This window comes from Sinocyclocheilus anshuiensis, unplaced genomic scaffold, assembly GCF_001515605.1.
Source record: "Sinocyclocheilus anshuiensis isolate Anshui unplaced genomic scaffold, SAMN03320099.WGS_v1.1 scaffold429, whole genome shotgun sequence".
Lineage (NCBI taxonomy): Eukaryota > Metazoa > Chordata > Actinopteri > Cypriniformes > Cyprinidae > Sinocyclocheilus > Sinocyclocheilus anshuiensis.
In genome coordinates this window covers 689,108-710,115 of record NW_015539859.1, presented here as the reverse complement: position 1 = coordinate 710,115, position 21,008 = coordinate 689,108, and the positions used below count along the sequence as shown (strand labels likewise).

The following is a 21,008-nucleotide window of genomic DNA, read 5'->3' as shown; positions in this document are numbered from 1 at the left end:
GCGATGGTCCCAAATCGAGGCTTTAAAACTCTGAAGTCAAGAACACGCCGTCTACAGGGAGGCTTAGACAGTACAGCGGAGCCTGAGGGATATACACCATCATTTATGAAGGTCACGCACAGTAATACAGCACTTTCTTTTAAATGATGTTAACCTAATGTAGTGTTTATTTACTTAAAACACAAAGAGATAGTTCAACAAAAAATTAGAACTGGCATCATTTACTCTCACCCTCATGTTCTTCCAAACCTGTATGACTTTGTCTTCTGTGGAACACAAAACAAGATATTTTAATTATGTAACTAGATAAGACTCAGTTCTATGGGATGATATTAGACTCTAAATGATTAATAGATGCACGCACAATTATCCATGTACTGCATACATTTTATACATGTATTTTACTAACCACAAACAAATGTCTTTCAATTTGAGTCTGTGGAATTCGGGATTAAATGATTGTGCAGCAATTTGTACAAATAAAGAGATGTTTGCAAATAAAAATGTTCTGTTCTGCATTCATATATCATAAATTGCTCATGCAAAAAGGAATCTATGCATATGTGGATCAGGTGACACGCGTGCATTAATTGATGTCTAGTTCGAGTCAATCTTGTTCAGTTCATTTGGATTTTGAGACTTCATTTTCGCAGTTTACAGCATTTCACAACGCTCACACACACAACTACCAACGAACAAGGCCCAGTGCAATTCATTAACGTGTACACGATTTGAAAAAATCGCAAATGTGCGTCACTACACTAAAACAAATGCTTTTCAACCGGTGTCTGCAGAGTTAAGAATTACATTAATGTGCAGCATTTTGTTCAAATAGAGACATATTTGTGAATACAAATGTTATGGTTTGTATTAAAGTATCATGATTTGTGCATGTAGCGATTAAAATGTGCATTTGTGGATCAGGTGACACGCGTGCATTCATTCACGTCTCTTCTGAGTCGATTCTATTTGATTCATTTGAATTTTGAGACTTTCGTTCCGCCCTTTTAGCCTTGCGCAATCCACACACACACAGCTCGCGATCCACGCGCAGCTGAGCCACAGAACATCAGCGACCACTAGATGGCACCAGACCCACTCACATGTGCGCATTCCATTGAGTACAGTTTTATAAATGTTACATTGTGTTTTCTTTGTTTCTTTTTGGTTTGGCTATTCTCCTCTGCCCATAGAAATATAATAAATATGTTTTATTGAACTTGTTCTAATTTAACTTATCTTAAGACACAGAATAGCTTATATTAATTTTGCCAAACAAGAACTTTGTGACGGTACCTTGTTTTTGTTCTTCTGTAATTCAACGGCACGTTGTCAGTTATTCCTTCCTTGTATTATTAATATGATTATTATTAAAAGGGCTATTATAGTCGCTCATTTAAGCCATTAGTAATCGCACGTTTATATTTAATTAAACTATTAAATTAACTTAAACTAAACTATACTAAACGAGCGTTTTATAGGCTATAGCCTATTCCGCGCTCAAGCGGATCGCATAAATAGCTAGAACATATCTTATTTAGGCTACTTATTACTAAACTGTTTTCTGAGTCAGTAGGCGCATTTCCATTAGGCGTATTTTCAATTCGCAATTTCAATTTGCGCAATTTGAAGGGTAATGGAAACGCGCCTAGTGTCTGCAAAGATGAAGTTGACGATGCTGATGAACGACTTTATTCTCGAAATTTAATTATTTTTATTCTCAATATTTTATTTCTACATTTTTCTGACTATTTAATATGTTTAATCTCGCATTATAGGCTAATGACTTTATTCTGGAGATGTTTTTATTTTATTTTAATTGTTTGGCCCTATAATCCTCTTTCTTACTCTCTCATTTGGCACGAATCCAAATGTTTCCATATTCACAATGTTGGCTATTTATTAGGCCTATGTAAACCAGGCTTTGTACTTAACCCGCTTTCCAAAAAATAAAAAATAAATCATGGTCTTCTTCACATGAAAAATCGTCCTCTTCACATGAGTAAATATGTGCTTGGCCCGAGCTCAGGCTGAACGGAACGGATTGAACTAAGGGCTGTTTTAATTAAGCAGTGTATCTAGATTCTATAGTGTATCTATATGTTTGGTTGACTGTATTTTATTCTGATAATGAACAGGCTGCAGCGTTTGCAATGCTGTAGGCTTATATGAAAGGTGCATTTCTCTCGTACTGCAGTGCGGAGATGGCTAATCAGCATCGTCAACTTCATCTTTGCATAATAATAATAATAATAATAATAATAGCCTACAAGGAAGGAATAACTGACACCGTGCCGTTGAATTACAGAAAGAAAGAAAAAACCAAGGTACCGTCACAAAGTTCTTGTTTGGCAAAATTAATATAAGCTATTCTGTGTCTTAAGATAAGTTAAATTAGAACAAGTTCAATAAAACATATTTATTATATTTCTATGGGCAGAGGAGAATAGCCAAACCAAAAAGAAACAAAGAAAACACAATGTAACATTTATAAAACTGTACTCAATGGAATGCGCACATGTGAGTGGGTCTGGTGCCATCTAGTGGTCGCTGATGTTCTGTGGCTCAGCTGCGCGTGGATCGCGAGCTGTGTGTGTGTGTGGATTGGGCAAGGCTAAAAGGGCGGAACAAAAGTCTCAAAATTCAAATGAATCAAATAGAATCGACTCAGAAGAGACGTGAATGAATGATCGCACGTCGCCTGATCCACAAATGCACATTTTAACCGCTACATGCATAAATTGATACTTTAATACAAACTGTAACATTTGTATTCACATATGTCTCAAAATGCTGGAAATGCTGGACATTAATGTAATTCTTAACTCTACACTGAAACAAATGCTTTTCAACCGGTGATGCACATTTTAAGAATTACATTAATGTGCAGCATTTTGTTCAAATAGAGACATATTTGTGAATACAAATGTTATGGTTTGTATGCACGCGTGTCACCTGATCCACATATGCATGGATTCCTTTTTGCATGAGCAATTTATGATATATTAATGCAGAACTGAACATTTTTATTCGCAAACATGTCTGTATTTGTACAAATCGCTGCACAATCATTTAATCCCGAATTTCACAGAATCAAATTGAAAGGCATTTGTTTGTGGTTAGTAAGATGCATGTATAATATTTATGCAGTACATGGATAATTGTGCGTGCATCTATTAATCATTTTGAGTCTAATTTCATCCCATACAACTTCAGCATGTCTCAACACAGTAAACAAAACAAGCATTTCCTAGCAATGACAACTGCGCTAAACACTAATGAGACAAGAAATAAATACACTTACGATTTGCTTTTAACTTCCGCTGATTGACTGCTTCTCTCAAAGAGTATTTCTTTACACAGCCCTTTGTTGTGATAACAGTAAAGTGTGTTTAAGCGCTAGCAAAAGACTACGCAAGCGCACGACACTGACAAGGTATGCGATACAGTATGAGACCAAACGCAACTTCCAACTAACTTTCTTTTTAAGTGGAATTGATATTTAAAATCTGTCCCAGCCACTGCTACTTTATTACAAGTGTACCCTACTAATCCGGAGACAATCATTTAAAATAATAATAATTTTAAAATAATATGTTGTGTAATCTATAATATTATAGACACCAGTTTAACCAGTTTATTTATTCGTGATAAAATAATTACTTTATAATTGTATTAGAGTCTTACACACATGCAGTGAATCTGAGGCATGCATTAATTTGAGTGCTGGTAGCTACTATGAGAGTGACTTGATGGAGCGCAGGAGATGCAGATACTAAAGAAACTTTAATGCGGTCACAACAAATCTGCTTCAAATATAAAATTACATGAATCTCTAATTACAACATTGAAATAAAAATGTAAAGCCTGTACATCGCTGCATTGCTGATCGTGGTTTCGAGTATCGATACATCTGCCCTTTACGGGGAACACGAGTACGCGCAGTAATTTTAGACAACTTTATTGTAATCAAATCAACAAATTTGTTTGAAGAACCAAATTAGCCAGAGATCAGTCATCACGATTAGAAGATCTGGCATCTTTCAAATCAGAGGTACGAAGAACGGGCCCCAGCTTCACACAGCTTTCTGGATTCCTTATGTTGATGTAATGCTAATGAAATGTTGTGAATGAAAAGGTAGCCTATAGTTCGCCCCAAAATGAAAATTGTCATGATTTACTCACTCAAGTTTTCAAACCTGTACAAATGTCTTGCTTCTGCTGAACACAAAAGAATTGTGTAACCAAAGAGTTGACCGTAGCCATTGACTTCCATAGTATCTTTTTCCATTCTTTGGAAATCAATGGCTACCAGCAACTGTTCGGTTACATTCTTCAAAATGTCTTTTTTCGTGTTCAACAGAAGAGAGAAGCAGGTTTGAAACAACATGAGGGTGAGTAAATGATCTGTCCCTTTAGCCTTTAACCCCGTCACATCAGGGCAAGTCATTGCCAGTTCTTTCTCAAGTATTTGGTTTTCAGTTTGCTATCACTAATAACTTGACTGTTTTGAAACATGCTACTTTTACATGCTTCTCCAGTTGTTGTTGTTTTTTTTAGGGTGTTTTGTATATTTTTCTTTCCCCAATATGCCATTTTTTTTTTTATTGAGTTAAAGCTTGTTCTAGCCCAGTGGAAAGTAAGCATCAACATCCATGTATAAGTCTAATTTTATTTCCAATTTGATTTTCATAATAACAAAGTCCTTGATGTTTCAATTTGAAAGAGTCCAGTGGGGGCTGAGGCTGAGTCCAAGTGTCGTTGTGGCTAAGATGACTACCTGACCGGTTTGGCCTTGGCCTCTTCACCTTACAATGTGTGTGTGACCTTTGCCCCTTGATGCTTTGGCTGACCTAACCGGAAGCCAAGATGACCGCAGCCTTTTGCCAATAGACCAATAGATGGTGAGGAATGCCACTAGTTATTTCCATGTTGTCCATATGGAAAGCCTCTAGCCAAGATGTAATAGAAATACCTAAAATGGAGACATTGGGTTCATTAGCATTTCTGTACGGGCAAGTGAAGTGAAGGGTTTGTGAGCCTGAATATTAAACATTTAAATATATCATGCTGCCTATCAAATTATCCTTTTTGCCCTGAGAGACTGAGAATGATGGTCTTGTCAGCCTTATGTGTGTCTTATCAGTTTCTCTTTTATCCAAATAGTAATGCCTTTTCTGGGAGGCAGCAAACTGCTCTTGAGTCTGAACAGGTTGGCAATAAGCAACAGAGGGCAAATATGACTTGTATCTTCTCTTAGGTTCTAATGTTAAGTATGTGGTCTTTCCCTGATTTCTCTGTCATTAAAGGATCTTTTTTTTTGTTCCCTTTCCTTTTCTTATGAAGGTGGTTACAGCAGCAGAAGTCACACTAGAAGGGAGAAGTATGGCCCTCCTGTTCGCACGGAGTACCGCCTCATTGTGGAGAATCTGTCTAGCCGTTGCAGTTGGCAAGACCTCAAGGTAAAGGTTCATGAATTTCAGTTTCAGTAAAATAATTCATCTCTGTGCATCACTATTTTCATACTCAAATAGCTACTTTCCCATCGCCAGCAATGTTGGGATGAAGTTTGGGTTCCCTTTTTGCAGGATTTCATGCGACAGGCAGGTGAGGTGACCTATGCAGATGCCCATAAGGAACGTGCCAATGAGGGCGTGATTGAGTTCCGCTCCTCCTCTGATATGCAGAGAGCTATAGAAAAACTGGATGGAACAGACATCAATGGCAGGAAGATTCGTCTGGTTGAAGACAAGCCGCGCCGTCGTCGCTCCTACTCTGGCAGCCGCTCTCGGTGAGTGCTAACTTATCACTAACAAGTGCACAACATCAATTTCTGGTGAAACTGGTAGGGTTGTGCCGTTAGATTGCCTTGGTTTTTGATTGATATTCAAGACATTTCAAAACATTTAGGATTGGGATCTTGCTGGGCACTTTTCACCTCTGGTGTACCACAAGGTTCTAGCTTGGGCCCTATTTAATTGCTGATTATGATTCCTTCAAAGTTAAAGGGGTGTTTTCAAACAGGATTTCTTTCCCCTCTTTAATTGGACATACAGTCCTATGTCAAACTGAATGCATAACAGAGCACTGCTTTGATAAGAGCCTCAGTATTTACATTTACTGTTGACATTGCATATAAATTTGGGATAGGAGTATGTATGTTTAAAAAAAAAAGTACATCCTTTTTTTTTTTTTTTTCCCCCAGTTCTCATAGCCGGCGTCGTTCTCGTAGTAGGAGTCGCCGTAGCAGCCGTTCTCGGAGCAACTCAAAATCTCGCTCAAGGTATTAAAATGAAAATTGACAATGTAAATACGACTGTTTATATCTCTTCTTTCAGCTACTGTTTGTCTTTTGCAGGTCTCGCTCTCGCCGACACCGCTCCCGTTCCAGGTCAGGACACGGGTCTCGCTCCAAATCTCCACCGAGCAAGTCTCGCTCGCGCAACCGTAAATCCCGTTCTCGCTCCCGTACACACAAATCTCGCAGTCGATCAACCAGTCACAAGTCTCGCTCCCGCTCAGGCGAGCGCAAGTCCCGCTCTAAGAGCACTTCTAAAGTGAAGTCGGATTGTGGACGCTCCAAGGAGAAGTCGATCAGCAAGAAATCTAGAAGTAGATCGGCTTCACCGATGGAGAATGGCGATGGGGGTCGTGCCAAGTCTGCTTCTCGCTCTCAATCACCTCAGGCTGAAAAGAGCCAATACAAGTCTCCAGACAGGCATTCACGCTCTCGCTCAAAGTCTGGCTCGCGCTCTAAATCCCGCTCCCGTTCCAGATCTGCATCCCAAGATTAGTATTAAGTGCAGTCTGATTATTGTTTTTGTTTTTTTCCCCCCATCTCCTTAAGAGGCCGGTTGTCAAGGATAATTTTCTAATGGTCATGATAGGATCCAAGTCCAAGGCATTTCATGTGTTTTATTTTACCTATCTTCTATAGTAAAAGAGAATCACAGCTTCGATATTTTATATGCATAACAATAGCATGAAAATAAGTGATTTGATTTAGTGTGCTGCATGTCAGTCCTTTTTATAAACCATGATCCTCTGTGCTGTGTGGCTGGAAAAGGACTCTCTGCAAGGAAACGAAAGGCCGCTGCATCTTGTGGCTTATAAAACTATTATCTGAACAATGTTGACTTATGTTTCTTCATGTAATAGTTAATTGAAAACTGTCTGATTTTGTTTTATTAAAATGCATTCTATTAATTTTATTGTTGTGTGTTCTTTTTAATGCCATTTTCTCCAAAAATCAATGATTTATAAATGGCTATACTTTTTTTTTTTTCCTTAGCAGATAAAAGCGGTACATAAGTCCTATTCACACCAACTATAACGGTAGCGCTTTATTTTATAGTTCTGTTCTGCATGTACATACTATGTACTTATAGTGATTACAGTAGCTGGGTAATAACTAGGTACTAACCCTGAACCTACACCTAACCCATGTAGTTACCTTATATTACCCATTACTTTCTTAGCCAAGTACATTGTAAGTACACATACTGTAAAATAAAGTGCAACCACTATAATGACTGTAAAGTTAAAAAAATTCTATAGGATTAGGGAGGTCCACACCTCTACAACAACGGCAGATGAATGAATATCGGAGTCACTTTCAGATTTTTTTTTTTCCCAGCTGATGAATAAAAACATTGACAGGCAATTAGAATCCATCTTTAGACTTTTAGGAGCTTGAGTATTTAAAGGGCAGATGACAGAACGTTATCGTGCAGCATTGGTGTGGATGCTAGTATATATCGATTTTGGTGTGAACATGCCTTCAGTGTTAGTTTGTTAATCAGTGAGAGCAATTACTCTGACTGGCTGTTCATCTTACAGAACAAGTGCATGAGAAGGAAAACTGATGTGATATAAGCATACAGCTTTGGCTGTGTCTGAAAGTTTAGCCAGTGAGTTGCCTTGCTGTCCTTTCAGGCAATGACTTTGCAGGCAGCGTTTGCACACAAAAGTACCTCACAAACCAAGCTGGGTAGTCCGTTACAGATTACATGAAAACTGTAGTTAGTAATGTAATCTGACTACTTTTAAAATTACTGTTAGATTTTATCAAGCTTGTTTTAAATTTGCCAATATATGTACAGTGTAGTGGGTTTGTGAGTTGCTAAAAAGCTAATTATTAAATCATAAAAATGTAAAATGAAAAACAAACACTACAAATGAAAATAATTTGTTTACCTGCATGCTAATGTGACCATTAACCGACATCAGAGAACTGTAAACATGCGAATGTGTTAAGTTACTGAAATATTAACTTCCTCTGAGATATTTCAAGTAAATATTTCGCCAAAGGGATTTGGCTGAGAAAAACGTTTGGGAATCGCTGTACTACTTGAACAATCTTTAATAAACATGAAAACTGCAATGACATTACATGCCCAAAGTCTTTCAGGTTTGAAATATTTTTGTCCAGACTTTCAGTCTAATTTCAGTTTTTTTTCCCTAGTTTTTGGATAAAGCAGCTGTTTACGATTTTATATCCACAGTCCTAGCTTTTCCAGATTCCCTTTTTGAATGATGAATACAGACTACTGCAACCTGGTATGGAGAGTGCAGAACACATGCTAGTTGGTCATCAGCCCAGACACAGGTGACATGAGGCAAAACCACAGTCGGCGTTTGTCACCAAGTGGTGTCAGTTTGGTGTGTGTGGGCCAGACAGAAAGCAGATTTCACACAGACGTAGTGTGTCCAGCACTGAAAATCATCCATTTTCCTGCAAATCAGTCCCATAATCTGCAGTCAGAAAGTCCTGCTTTCTTGTGTCCCACATGAGCATTTGTGTTATTACCTCAGATGAGGACGTAAAGAGTTTGCTCAATTAACTAACGCATTACCTGTTACTTCTGTTTTCTGCTCCAGAATCAAGCTACCCTTAACCAATGGTTTATAGGATCAGATTCCCATTGCCAAATCTAAAGCTGAGGTCTGTTCCTGGAGATCCTGTCCTGAAAAGATCATTCCAACCTGCTCCATGATAGTTGCGAGAAGAGAGTAAGAGAACTCCCGTCTCCAGGTCCCAGGACAAGCACAAATTGGAACACCAGTTTTTAAAGTAAAAACATAAAAGGTTTTAAATAATCAGTGAGATATTTACATTTACATTTAGTCATTTAGCAGTCGCTTTTATCCAAAGCGACTTACAAATGAGGACAATAGTAGCAATTAAAATCAACAAGAGAGCAATGATATGCAAGCGCGATAAGTCTCAGTTAGCTTAATACACGTAGCAAGGTTTTTTTTAATTATATAATAAATAAAAAGAAAACATAGAATACAAACGATTAGAGAAGCTATTGTTGTTGTTTTTTAAAGAAAACAAGCAGTTAGTAAATAAATAGAGTGCAAGTGTAAAAGGGGCAAGTTTTTTTTTTTTTAAGAATAGAATTAGAATAGAGAGTGCTAGAGTTAGAGGGTCAAATAAAGATGGAAGAGATGTGTTTTTGTAGGCAAACATTAATGCCTTGAATTTTATGCGAGCAGCTATTGGTAGCCAGTGCAAACTGATAAACAGAGGTATGACGTGCATTCTTTTCGGCTCATTAAAAATTAATCGTGTTGGATCAGCATAGCAGTGATATGAAAAGCCATGTTTCTGAATGACAGAACCTAGTGATGATGCCATGTAGACAGAGAAAAGAAGTGGTCCAAGAACTGAGCTCTGAGGCACCACAGTAGTTAGATGTTGTGACTTGGACACCTCACCTCTCCAAGATATCTTGAAGGACCTATTTGATAGATAAGACTCAAACCACTGGAGTGCGGTTCCTGAGATGCCCTTTGCCAATAGGGTTGACAGGAGGATCTGGTGGTTAACCGTGTCAAAAGCAGCAGACAGATCCAGCAAAATAAGTATAGAAGATTTGGAAGCCGCTCTTGCCAGTCTTAGGGCTTCAACAACTGAGAGCAAGGCAGTCTCGGTTGAATGTCCACTTCTGAAACCAGACTGGTTGCTGTCGAGGAGGTTTTTCTGTATGAGAAAGGCTGAGACTTGGTTGAACACAACTCGTTCAAGTGTTTTTTCAATGAAAGGAAGAAGGGAAACCGGTTTGTAGTAAGGGTGGTTAAGGGTGGGTTTCTTAAATAAAGGGGTTATACGAGCCTGTCTAAATGCTGAGGGAAAAACACCAGTGTGAAGGGATGTGTTAATGATGTGAGTGAGTGCAGGTACAACTACAGGAGAAATGGCTTGAAGGAGATCAGTTTGTGGTGTGGAAAATTGTGCACTGATGGTTTTAATTTTATTAATGAAGAATGTGGTATAGATAAAACGTTGTATATATATAAATATAAGACTTCAGGAGGGGAAATGGCCAAAATAACGAAATCAATTCTTACTGAGGGTTTGTGTAAATACATTAGCTTCAAAAGAAAAAAAGAAAAGACAAACTCTTCCCTTACTCCCTCTCTATTTAAACACAGGAGAAAACATGAATCTTCAATGGCATCCTCCTCCCTACAAACGATCCCACAATAACAAAATGTAGCATATAACTTCTACACTACACTTATATAAGCACTACATAGATATATACAACCAAATGGATTCCTTTAACACACTCCATCTAGTTAGTGGTAACAATCAACACAAAGTTAAAACCAGTTAAACTCTGCGGTCCAGTTAAACCAAAATGACGTAAAAAATGTTTATGCTTCATTTACATAGCCTTCCTTATATGGTATCAGCCCATATATGGGTTCATTTGAAAGCTTGGAGTGTCTTCTTTACAAAGAATACCATTCCTTTTGGTTTTTATATTCATAAAGCAGGGTAAACATTTGAATTTGAGTATGTTAAATTTAGGCGAAAATACCAAAAAACGCCCTGAGCTTAAGTGGTTTACACAAATGAACAGCGAATTTCGTGAGCGAATCTGTCAGTCGCATTCACACATTACCGTCTGACCGGACAGAGTTCCGGAGCGATTTCACTGATTTATATGATTTAACCGTAACCACATACATGGATATTAAAAATGATGCATGGAAAAGAAACTGTTGACAGTCTTAGTGAGTTTCATTCATACATTGATGGTCCGTGTTTAGCAATGGTTAATGATTTAATGCACTGAGCGCTGCTGTAGTTTAAATAACACTCACCAACAGCAGAAAGCTACTTTTATTTCTTTTGAGTCTAATTCAAATTAGAATATCTTAGTTTTAACGGCAATATATATAGTCTGTGTTCAAATCTTGCATTTTCTAATATGTCCAGACGTGCAGTCTACCTATAACATTAGAGCGACAGCAAACGCCCTCAAGCGTCTTCACAGTACAGAGTCGACACACAGCGACGGTGTGAACGGTGCTTTATTGGACTAGGTTAGGTTCCACACTCTCTACTGTTCAAGATAGTGCAGGGAACTTGGTAAATTAAATAAACATACAATTAAAAACCTAAACTAAACTGCTATGTTTACACTGTCAGTTTTTGGGATTGACAACCGCATTTACTTACAGATGTCTCGAAATGTCCCGTTCACAGCAGCTTACAGTAGTGTCTCGAATGCTGTTTGTATGAACGTGCAATGGGAGTCAAGTCCGTATTCCTTACCAGTAACCATAATAATATCAAAGATGGCGACGTCCACAAAACTTGGCTGCGTCCGAAAGCCTAGGCAGCTGACTTGCTGCCTTATGAGGCAATGACTTTGCAGGCAGCGTTTTTGCACGAAGGCACCTCATGAAACTGATTTCGGACAGGCTTCTGAGGCAGCGTAACAGTTTAATGATCTACAACAAAATAGAGCTTGTTTTGATGATAACTAAACAAATATTTAATAATTATAATACTGATTTCTCGCTAGAAACAACATCAAAGGTGCAAAAAGTTAGTCAGAAACATACATTTACACACAAACTGACCACCAAACGCAACTTTCAGATGCCATCTTTATTTTTTTCTCCCAACTGTCACGGAATGGAACGCACAGGATTGTGGGATAACAAAGGCAGTGAAGGATACATCTGTGAGTCATTCTATATTTAGGGGTACATTTCATGTCAGCCGAAAAGTCAGGAAATCAGTATTCTTTTTTGATAAATAAACTAGGTAGTTTAATAATATATCCCCTTAATGTGCTAAATTAATTATTTGGCAAGCTTAAGCTCTAATGACTTTTTAAATATGTTAATGAACATTAACATTTGATTCATTATTTTGTCAACTGTGTTACGGACAAATGCTGTGTCAAATGAAACATTTTGAGCCTATTCACCAGAGTTTTTGAGGTTATCTGTCTAACTGATTTGAAAATATGAATTCGGGGCTTCCTAATGGGCGTTCTGTGGGATGCTATCATGAAGGATGAAACTTTTCTTCAACATAAATCCACAGTATGCTGAATTTAGTGTTATTCACCACCCTTACCCAAGACGACCATTTCCAGAGATATCCCCATCTTACAGTTTAGTTCACATTTAAAATATTTATGACATAAAAACCACACATAACACAGTTGACAGACAAAGTAACACAGTTGACAGGACACATTAGAAAAAAAAAGATAAATGTAAGATAAAAACTTTATTTTTATTCAGCAAATGTAAGTACAAGCAATTAATCGGAGTTCAGTTAAAAAAAAGATTCAAACATTACAGTGAAATGATTACAACTTTAACAACGAACAACATTTAATCCATAGTGTCTATTGCAAACAAGAACAGTCTGGCTAGTCCAGATGTGTGTTTCATTGGTTTCTGAGTCATGTCTCATTGGTGTCTGTATAATCCATATGTGTGTATGTGATGTATCATGTCTCTGTGGTTTCTATAACAGTACTTTCTGAACTCATTTGCATTTCCAACTGATTGTATTTAATCTTCTTGTTCTTCTCATTCACTAAGTAATCCTTAACTGATTTTGTTGTCAATATTTTGTGTTTTCTTTTGTGTGCTTTCAGTCATCGTTTCTTTTCATCGTGCTTTCGTTTCTTTTCTTTCAGTTGTGTTTTCAGTCAGTTCACAAGTCAGAGATCTTAGACCATATGTCCCTGTCAATTTCCATATCACGAGAGGTCACAGAAGTAGGAGGAGGAATCATTCTGATAACATCTTCATGCAAACACCATAGGACATCATCTTGCCATGGCCAGAAAAAGCGGTTGACTCCAATCCGGTGCATACATTTCACATTGACATGAGTTTCATTCAAATCTTGAATCACTCCGGGATAAATTTCATCATCATATTTAACACAGTACCACTGGTCGATGATATCAGAGTTTTGCCAAGGAATTTCAGATGGATTCTGGATCTTGCCCTCCTGTGTGGATACTGTTACCTGAACCTCGAAGGTAAAGGTTTTGGAGTTGTAACACTGACACTCCATGGTCTGTCTTGTTGAGCAAAGACAGCTCACATCGCGGTAAATGATTTGTCCTAGGGTAAGTGTTATGACTTGGTGAATGCTCATGATTGATGGCACCACTGGGAGATTATTGGGCATGCTCTTTATGGCCTCATCTCTGTTCTCTTCACTTATGTAGAACAACTTTACTGACATCTGAGCATCCAGCAGTGCACTGAATAAGAGCTCAGCATTAGGCATGTCTTTTCCGTGGCTGACCAGCCTGTCTGCGGTCCTTTCAACACCATCTGGAGCACCCTTGCCGCGGCTTGCCTCCAGAAAGTTTCAGGTGCCTGACTGCAGCCTAGTACAAACAACACTGCTGCAGCCTAGTACAGAATAGATAGAAATTGCCTTTCTGCCTGTACTTGGCCCATCACTGAAAAAATGCACCACAGTAACATTTGGATATGAACTTAACCAGGTCAAGTACTGGGGATAGATGGGTCTATATGGCAGCAGGGCCTTTCGCTTTTGACGGGCTGATTGTGTCAAAGCACACGTTCATCCACTCCACCAACATGTAGAACTCCAGTGTGGAGTGTTGCCTGCTGCTGGCTGGACGCAAAATGTACAGCTTGGATGTCACAGGAGTACTTACAGGCATAATTTTCCGAAAAATCTACATGAATTAAGCATTCATGATCTGTCATGTTCTTCTTTAGGTCCCGGAAGTAGGTGAATTGCTGTTTTATGTTAAAGAGATGTCTTTTGAAGTTTGTAAGCTGGTGATGGAAGAGCTCGAGGAGGTTCTGCAAAGTCGTCTCTGTCCTCTTTTTCACTGTGATCTTAACAGGCACTTTCTCTTTTTTACCTTCCTTGTTCTTCTCTCTGACAACAGTCTCAGTTGTCCACTGTGTGAAGAAAACACTTGCTTGCATGTCCCCCTCACTTGCAACTGGGAAGTCTTTATTTTTGCAGGCAGGGCATTCATTGTACATACAATCCTTTGAGTTTGAGTCACAGTCAGTATCCCCAATGAATCGGAGCTCATGCAATGATCTTCCTAGTATTTTTGTGTTTGGTAGAGGCATACGTTTTGCTGATGTTGTGTATTAGGGCGTGATGGAAAACTAAAGTTTTGCAGACTTCTCTAGACACGGGTATCCTTCCTAAGTTCTTAACAGGCGCCGGGTTTTTGATCTGGGTGACTCTGTCTGTATATTGCTGTAGTCTTTCACATCTTTTCCTGAATTTGTCAGTTTTTTTCTACTGTTGCTTTAGGGCTTCCCTCAGAGCCTGAATCTCCCTGTACAACTTATACTCCCTTCTCCTGACTTTTTTCCTTCCAGCTGTTCTCTGTCTGAAATAATAAACAAATAATTTTTTATTGATCATGTGATTTGTCCATGCTCATCATGATCATGTGTTCTATGCCTTCCAAAGAATGCTAAGCTGATATTCTGGTATTTTCATTGTGATTTCATAATAAAATCTGTTGTTGAACCCTATTATCTGCTCAATAAACCTGTACCTCGACATTTGAGACTGAGGACCAACTTCAGGACTCTGAGGTGGAGTAACCTGGTTTTCTATCACTTCTTTCTCTCTCTGGTCTGGCGCTGGGCTCTTCTCCAGTATGATCTTTTCCTTTTCTTCTCCCTCTCACTTAAATCTTTCATTGTCTTCACCTTTCCTAGCTTCCTGTCATCATGCCACTTCTCACTGTGTTTCTGTAAATATGCAGTCCTTCTCTCAGGATCAGCATCATGCCGAGCCCTATACTGGCGCTGTTTCTCAGCAGCAGATAAACCCATCTCCCTAAAACACAAATCACTCTAATATTATGGTAGGCTTATTTCAAATCATGGAGTCATATCGAATTTATGAATACTCCATGAAATCATTGTAATATACAGTGGGGAAAATATTTATTTGATCCCCTGCTGATTTTGTAAAGTTTGCCCACTTACAGAGAAATGAAGATTTTTATCCCATATCAAAATTCTTGATGCTCTGAAATTTGGGCAAGACCAAAGAGCTGTCAAAGCATGTCAGAGACAAGATTGTAGATCTGCACAAGGCTTGAATGGGCTACAAGCCCATCAGCAAGAAGCTTGGCGAGAAGAAGGTAACTGTTGGTGCGATTATTCAGAAATGGAAGAAATACGAAATAACCATCAATCAGCCTCGGTCTGGAGCTCCGTGCAAGATCTCGCCTCATGGGGTAAGGATGATCATGAGAAAGGCGAGGGATCAGCCCCGAACCACACGGGAGGAGCTTGTTAACGATCTTAAGGCAGTTGGGACCACAGTCACTAAGCAATCCATTGGTAACACTCTACGCCGCAATGGACTGAACCATTTAAAGTTGCCAAAGAACATCTAAATGATTCAGAGAAGGCTTGGGAGAAAGTGCTGTGGTCAGATGAGACCAAAATTGAGCTCTTTGGCATTAACTCGACTAGCCATGTTTGGAGGGAGAGAAATAATGACTATGACCCCAAGAACACCATCCCTACAGTCAAGCACGGAGGTGGAAACATTATGCTTTGGGGCTGTTTTTCTGCTAAGGGTACAGGATGGCTTCACCGCATTGAGGGGCCATGTACTGTAAAATCTTGGACGAGAACCTCCTTCCCTCAGCCAGAACACTGAAGATGGGTCATGGATGGGTCTTCCAGCATGGCAATGACCCGAAACATACCGCCAAGGCAACAAAGGAGTGGCTCAAGAAGAAGCACATTAGGGTCATGGAGTGGCCTAGCCAGTCAGTTCATAGAAAGTGTGGCCATGATTAGATCAGTTAAGTTTATCCATTGTAATGCAAATCATGGTTTTAGGCAATTCCTGTGTAATGACAATAGTTTGTGAATATTTTTTTTTATCAACAACACTCAGTGGAATCATAAATTGACACTGAATTGCCAACCGTGTTAATCCTTGTCAACTGTGTTACAGTTGATGGGTAACACAGTTGACATTTCGGCCATTTTAGGGCCTTGTGCAAACTGCTGACCTTGGACTAGTGACCTTGATTGACGTATGTTTTTATATTCTTTCTCTACATATTTATAAATATAACATGTGACGCAAGTTCACCAGAACATGTTGATAACACAGTTGACGGTCAATTAATCTACTCTACGTGCAGACAATAATATAGAAAAAATATTGAAAAGGAGAAGTTATGACTTACCATACTGTCTTAAAATTTCCCTCCAAAAAAGGAAAATTACATCACGTGATGTTGGACATGTGACTTTGGAACAAACCATTGCTGATTTATAGGGGGTTTTACAGGGAGTAACACAGTTGACACTGATTTCTGGGACATATACAAAATGGATGATTTAATGTAGATGCATGAGCAAAATATTTTTTTAAAACACCTTTCTCATAATTTAATGATTATTTTAGACAAATATTTATAAGAAATATATACAGAAACATGTATTTTAGAGCTAATCTAAAGAGCAAAACCCTCACGTTTACCAAATTGGACAGTACAAAAACAGCAAATTCCAGTATAGAATATGCCATTTTTGCAAGGTAAAAGATGGGTATCTGTTGGATTTTTGTATTAAATTAATTAGAAATGTCCCGATATAAAAGTGATCATTGCTTGAAGTGAAAAGTTAATGAAAAATTTGTAAAACTGATAATGGATTTCATGGACATGACATGTACCCCTAATTATAGAATGACTCGCATGCTGCATTCAAAATCCGATCAGAACAGAAGAAGGTACCTCTGGAGACAGGAAGTGAAGCAGAATTTGGATTCGGACGTGATGCCTTCCTGCCTTGAAATGCTGCCTCCGAAGGAGTGTGAGTTCGGTTACAGAATGCGGTTGTCACGCCTGAAAATAACCGGTGCTGTGTGAACGTAACCGTATTAAGGACTCAAATACAGGACTGAGAACCGTATTCTGCTGCTGTGTGAACGTGGCCATAGATACTGAATTATGTGGGGTTTTTTTATTTGAGAGATTTAATATATATATTTTTAAAAAGCTGCTCAATTTTAAAATGCCACTATTCTTGGTGAGCATGAATTATGAATCACAAGTGAATTTACTGTACATGACACACGGTTGCAAAATCAAGAGTTCTCGTTTGTGTGTTTGTATCCTGGGCTGTTAAATGTATGAAATGCACATGATGTAGCTTACCTAAGTATCGTCTCTTGCTGTGTGACAAGCAAGGATATGTAACTGTACGTTATCGCCAGAATGCATTGTTGTTTTTGAATGGGAAACATGCTTTTTGGCACCGCCAGTCACTGAATGGTGGTGTGTTTCCAGCAGGGTTTCGTTAACAGCTGCAGCACGTCTTTCGAAAGGCGACAGTCACGTGACTTGGCGTCATACATTCGGCGTCGCACAGCAGCTCAGTCGCTTGTTTTATTTCTTCTTATATATTTTTTTCAAACCGCAGTTGATCAATGCTCTTAAAATTGTGGTATCATCGTTAGAAAATCTGTATCGAGGAATTTGACTGATTTACATCCACACATCTGCATCTGGGAGGTCAGTAGATACATCTTTGTTTATTATGGTTCGAAGTAAACGCTTGAAAGGATATTACTATTACCAAAACCACCATGGGGACCATACTTTACACTAAAATGCCAGTTATTGTTCCTACTGTAAATAATGCATTAATATGAGATAAAATTCTAAGAAGCTTTTGCAGTCTGTTGTGTGTAATTTATGCATTGACTGCACAGTGGTTATTAATACCAAATCCCCTTAATTTTACTGTAGTAACAATAGTAGTATATTGTTGTTATGGAGTTTTCAGGGCACATTATAAATAGTATTTGGTACTTGTAATTAATTCTGTCTTTTAAATATATTTTTAGGCTCTGGAATTAAATAGTCATGACTGGTGAGTATAATGCATTTATTAGAAATTATTATAATAAGATAGAAAATAAGACTACAAACTGTATTTAGGATGAGTTAGTAACAATAAACATAATATGCAAGATGTATAATTTATACATATGAAGTATATGTGTATAGACTTATAGGTTTGTTTAAAGTTTGTACTCTAAAAACTGGAGAAGGTTTTGAATTTTACTTTTCACAGGGTTTTAAAATGCAGATTTTTGATTTATGGGTAAAATAAGGTCTGTGATTAACATTACTTTAGTGGTCTAAAGCATCAGTTAAACACTGTCATAAATATCAAAATATAATTCACTAGAAGTTCAGGAAATCACGTATCTCAGTGTAAATGGTTCCATAAAGCTTGTATTTCATGTATTTTTCTGACTGTTTTACAGAGCGAGTGTTTGTGTTTGTTGATGAAGAGGAGCTTTTCAGCGTGATGAAGGATCTTGACTGTCTGTACTGTAGGAACCCAGTGACTGCATCTAAACATCACCTCAAAAAGAGACATCTCCGATTCGCTGTGTATTATAAAGACTCTGGCATTGGTAATTGACCAGTAACCATTTCTACAACACACATCTTGCAGAGAGGTAGTATTTTACACCCGTTCTCAACTCAAATGCTGTCTGCTCTTTCTGACAGGGAAGTTTTCTATCCCCTGTTATTGTTCTGATGGAGGCCATGGCAGGAGCCACTGGCATTGCCCAATGTGCTCAAAAATATTGCAAAGGACAAAGGATTACAAAATCCATATTACCAACCACGGTTTGTGTCTATTAAAATGCATTTCTTGAATTTTTGAATTTTCTTAGAGGAGTGGACTGTACTACTTTTTTTTTTTTTACTTCTTATATTGTAATTTAAAGAGAATGGAATATCAAGTATGTATCGGACTGTATAGTAATTTTTCTTTGTTGTTTAATTTTTACATATACACTACCAGTCAAAAGTTTACACCGTATACACATACTCATTTATTATTATTGGCATTGTCCATATTGTAGAATAGAAACAAACCATGTTTTTTTTGAGCTCATCCAAGTTAATTCTTGTTAATTAATATCCTTCAAATCTGTTTCATACGACTGCAGGTGTTGAGATGACTGACAAATCCACAGGTGAGCAATGGCATTTAATCATTTTCAATAGCGCTCATCCACTGATCAAATTATTGGCTGTGTGCAACACCACAGCAGCTGCCCATTCATTCAGTAACAATTTGTATGACGGCGCCTCCTAAAGGTGTGCACACATACCATTGTTCTGTGAATTTTCACAGACGAAATTCAAAAGTTCCAATCGGAATACACACAGTCTGGAATTTTATGAGGGTAGATTATACCCTCAATTCTATGAGGGTAGAATATTTCTCCACGCAGTTTCTCCAGCTCACATAGCTATTTATTTATTCTTTTTTTTCTAGTGATTCTGAAGGCCGTGATTAGCTGGTTCAGGTGTGTTTGATTGAGGCTGTAGCTAAACTCTGCAGGACAGCGGGTCTCCAGCACACTTGAATGGAAGTTTCTAGTAAATTCTGAAGACCTGGGCTGTGCTGCCCCCTATACCATTATATAGGGCACTATTTGAGAGAACAGCCATTTGAAGTGTTGTCCGAAACCGTAGTGGACATTATTGATTGTACTCAGTCAATCCCACAATGCACCGCAATAATGAGTGTACAACCGATGAACTCTCAGTGGCTAGAGAATACCCATAATGCACTGTAAGGGTCATGCTGAATGAACTCCCATGTCTCGTCAGAAGATGGCGCCTGCAGTTGAATCATCAGTCCTTTCATTTTCCAAACCGCTGGTCCAAAGTGGTTACAGCGTAATATCATACAGGTATAAATGTATTTTTAATTGATTATTAAGTAGTTTTAAGGGGACATCGGATGGCCGTTCTCCACAAGTTGGTGTGATTCTTTAGGGTCTTCATGAAATGTCTGTAACATACTTTGGTTAAAATTCCTCATCGGTCTTGTAAAACACCAAAAACCGCTCTGTTCACAGCGAGCCATTTTGGTGCATGTCTCTTTAAATGCTAATGAGCTCTGCTCATCCCGCCCCTCTCTTCTGTGGGGCGTGTCGACACTGCAGTTGCTGCCTTGGACTCCATATGGCTGGGAGGTGGTCTTATTCAAATAGCTAGCTAGCTATTTAAGTAGAAACCTGCTGCAGATTGAAATGAATGATACGGTTTCAGACTCAGACAGCCCATAACGAAATAACTGCGTGTTTTCTTTTCAGCTTGAGCTAGCAGACACACCGGAAACCTAACTAAATGCAAAAAAAAAGCAGAAAAAGTGAACATTTCATCCGATGTCCTCTTTAATGGAGGTTCCTATACAAGCTATTCATTACTACCGGAGCGGTCAGTTTGCAAACTCTTTCAAATGATTATTAAACAGCACGCACAAACTATGAAAAAGCGGCAGCTCTTCTGCTGCATTTCCGAATTCGCTCACGTTTTCATTCACTTCAACTGGACTACATTAGTGGACTGATAGTGAATGAGTGTATATAGGGGGGCGTTTTCGAACATAGCTCTAGATTGGCTGCTTTTGCTGTGTTTAATTAGGGTTGGAGCTAAACTCTGCAGGATAGTGGCCCTCCAGGAACAGGTTTGGACGCTCCTGACCCCTGGATGTGTAACAAATTCTCAAATTTCACATCGTTCAGCCTAGGGCTGGACAATAATTCAATATCAATATGTATCGCGATATAATTTTTTTCAATAACGGTGATATGATTTTTAAACACATTTCCGATATTTCGATATACATTACCAGTTTCCCATACA

The 21,008-nt window shown here is 38.4% G+C and overlaps 2 protein-coding genes across 3 annotated transcripts in view; both read left to right on the top strand.

The window, feature by feature from the left end:
- The window catches only part of LOC107684894 (serine/arginine-rich splicing factor 6-like), a 47,614-nt gene extending 40,408 nt beyond the window's left edge, over positions 1–7,206 (top strand). For both annotated transcript variants that reach the window (XM_016481280.1, XM_016481279.1), the window contains exons 3-6: positions 5,347–5,462; positions 5,589–5,791; positions 6,206–6,283; positions 6,359–7,206. In XM_016481280.1, coding sequence (XP_016336766.1) covers positions 5,347–5,462; positions 5,589–5,791; positions 6,206–6,283; positions 6,359–6,794 — 833 coding nt within the window. In that variant the 3' untranslated portion in view covers positions 6,795–7,206. The remainder of the gene's footprint in view (positions 1–5,346; positions 5,463–5,588; positions 5,792–6,205; positions 6,284–6,358) is intronic.
- A 10,429-nt stretch (positions 7,207–17,635) lies between these two features.
- The window catches only part of LOC107684905 (uncharacterized), a 5,441-nt gene continuing 2,068 nt past the window's right edge, over positions 17,636–21,008 (top strand). Inside the window, exons 1-5 of the mRNA XM_016481290.1 lie at positions 17,636–17,837; positions 18,173–18,198; positions 18,599–18,751; positions 18,849–18,971; positions 19,298–19,324. Coding sequence (XP_016336776.1) covers positions 18,192–18,198; positions 18,599–18,751; positions 18,849–18,971; positions 19,298–19,324 — 310 coding nt within the window. The 5' untranslated portion in view covers positions 17,636–17,837; positions 18,173–18,191. The remainder of the gene's footprint in view (positions 17,838–18,172; positions 18,199–18,598; positions 18,752–18,848; positions 18,972–19,297; positions 19,325–21,008) is intronic.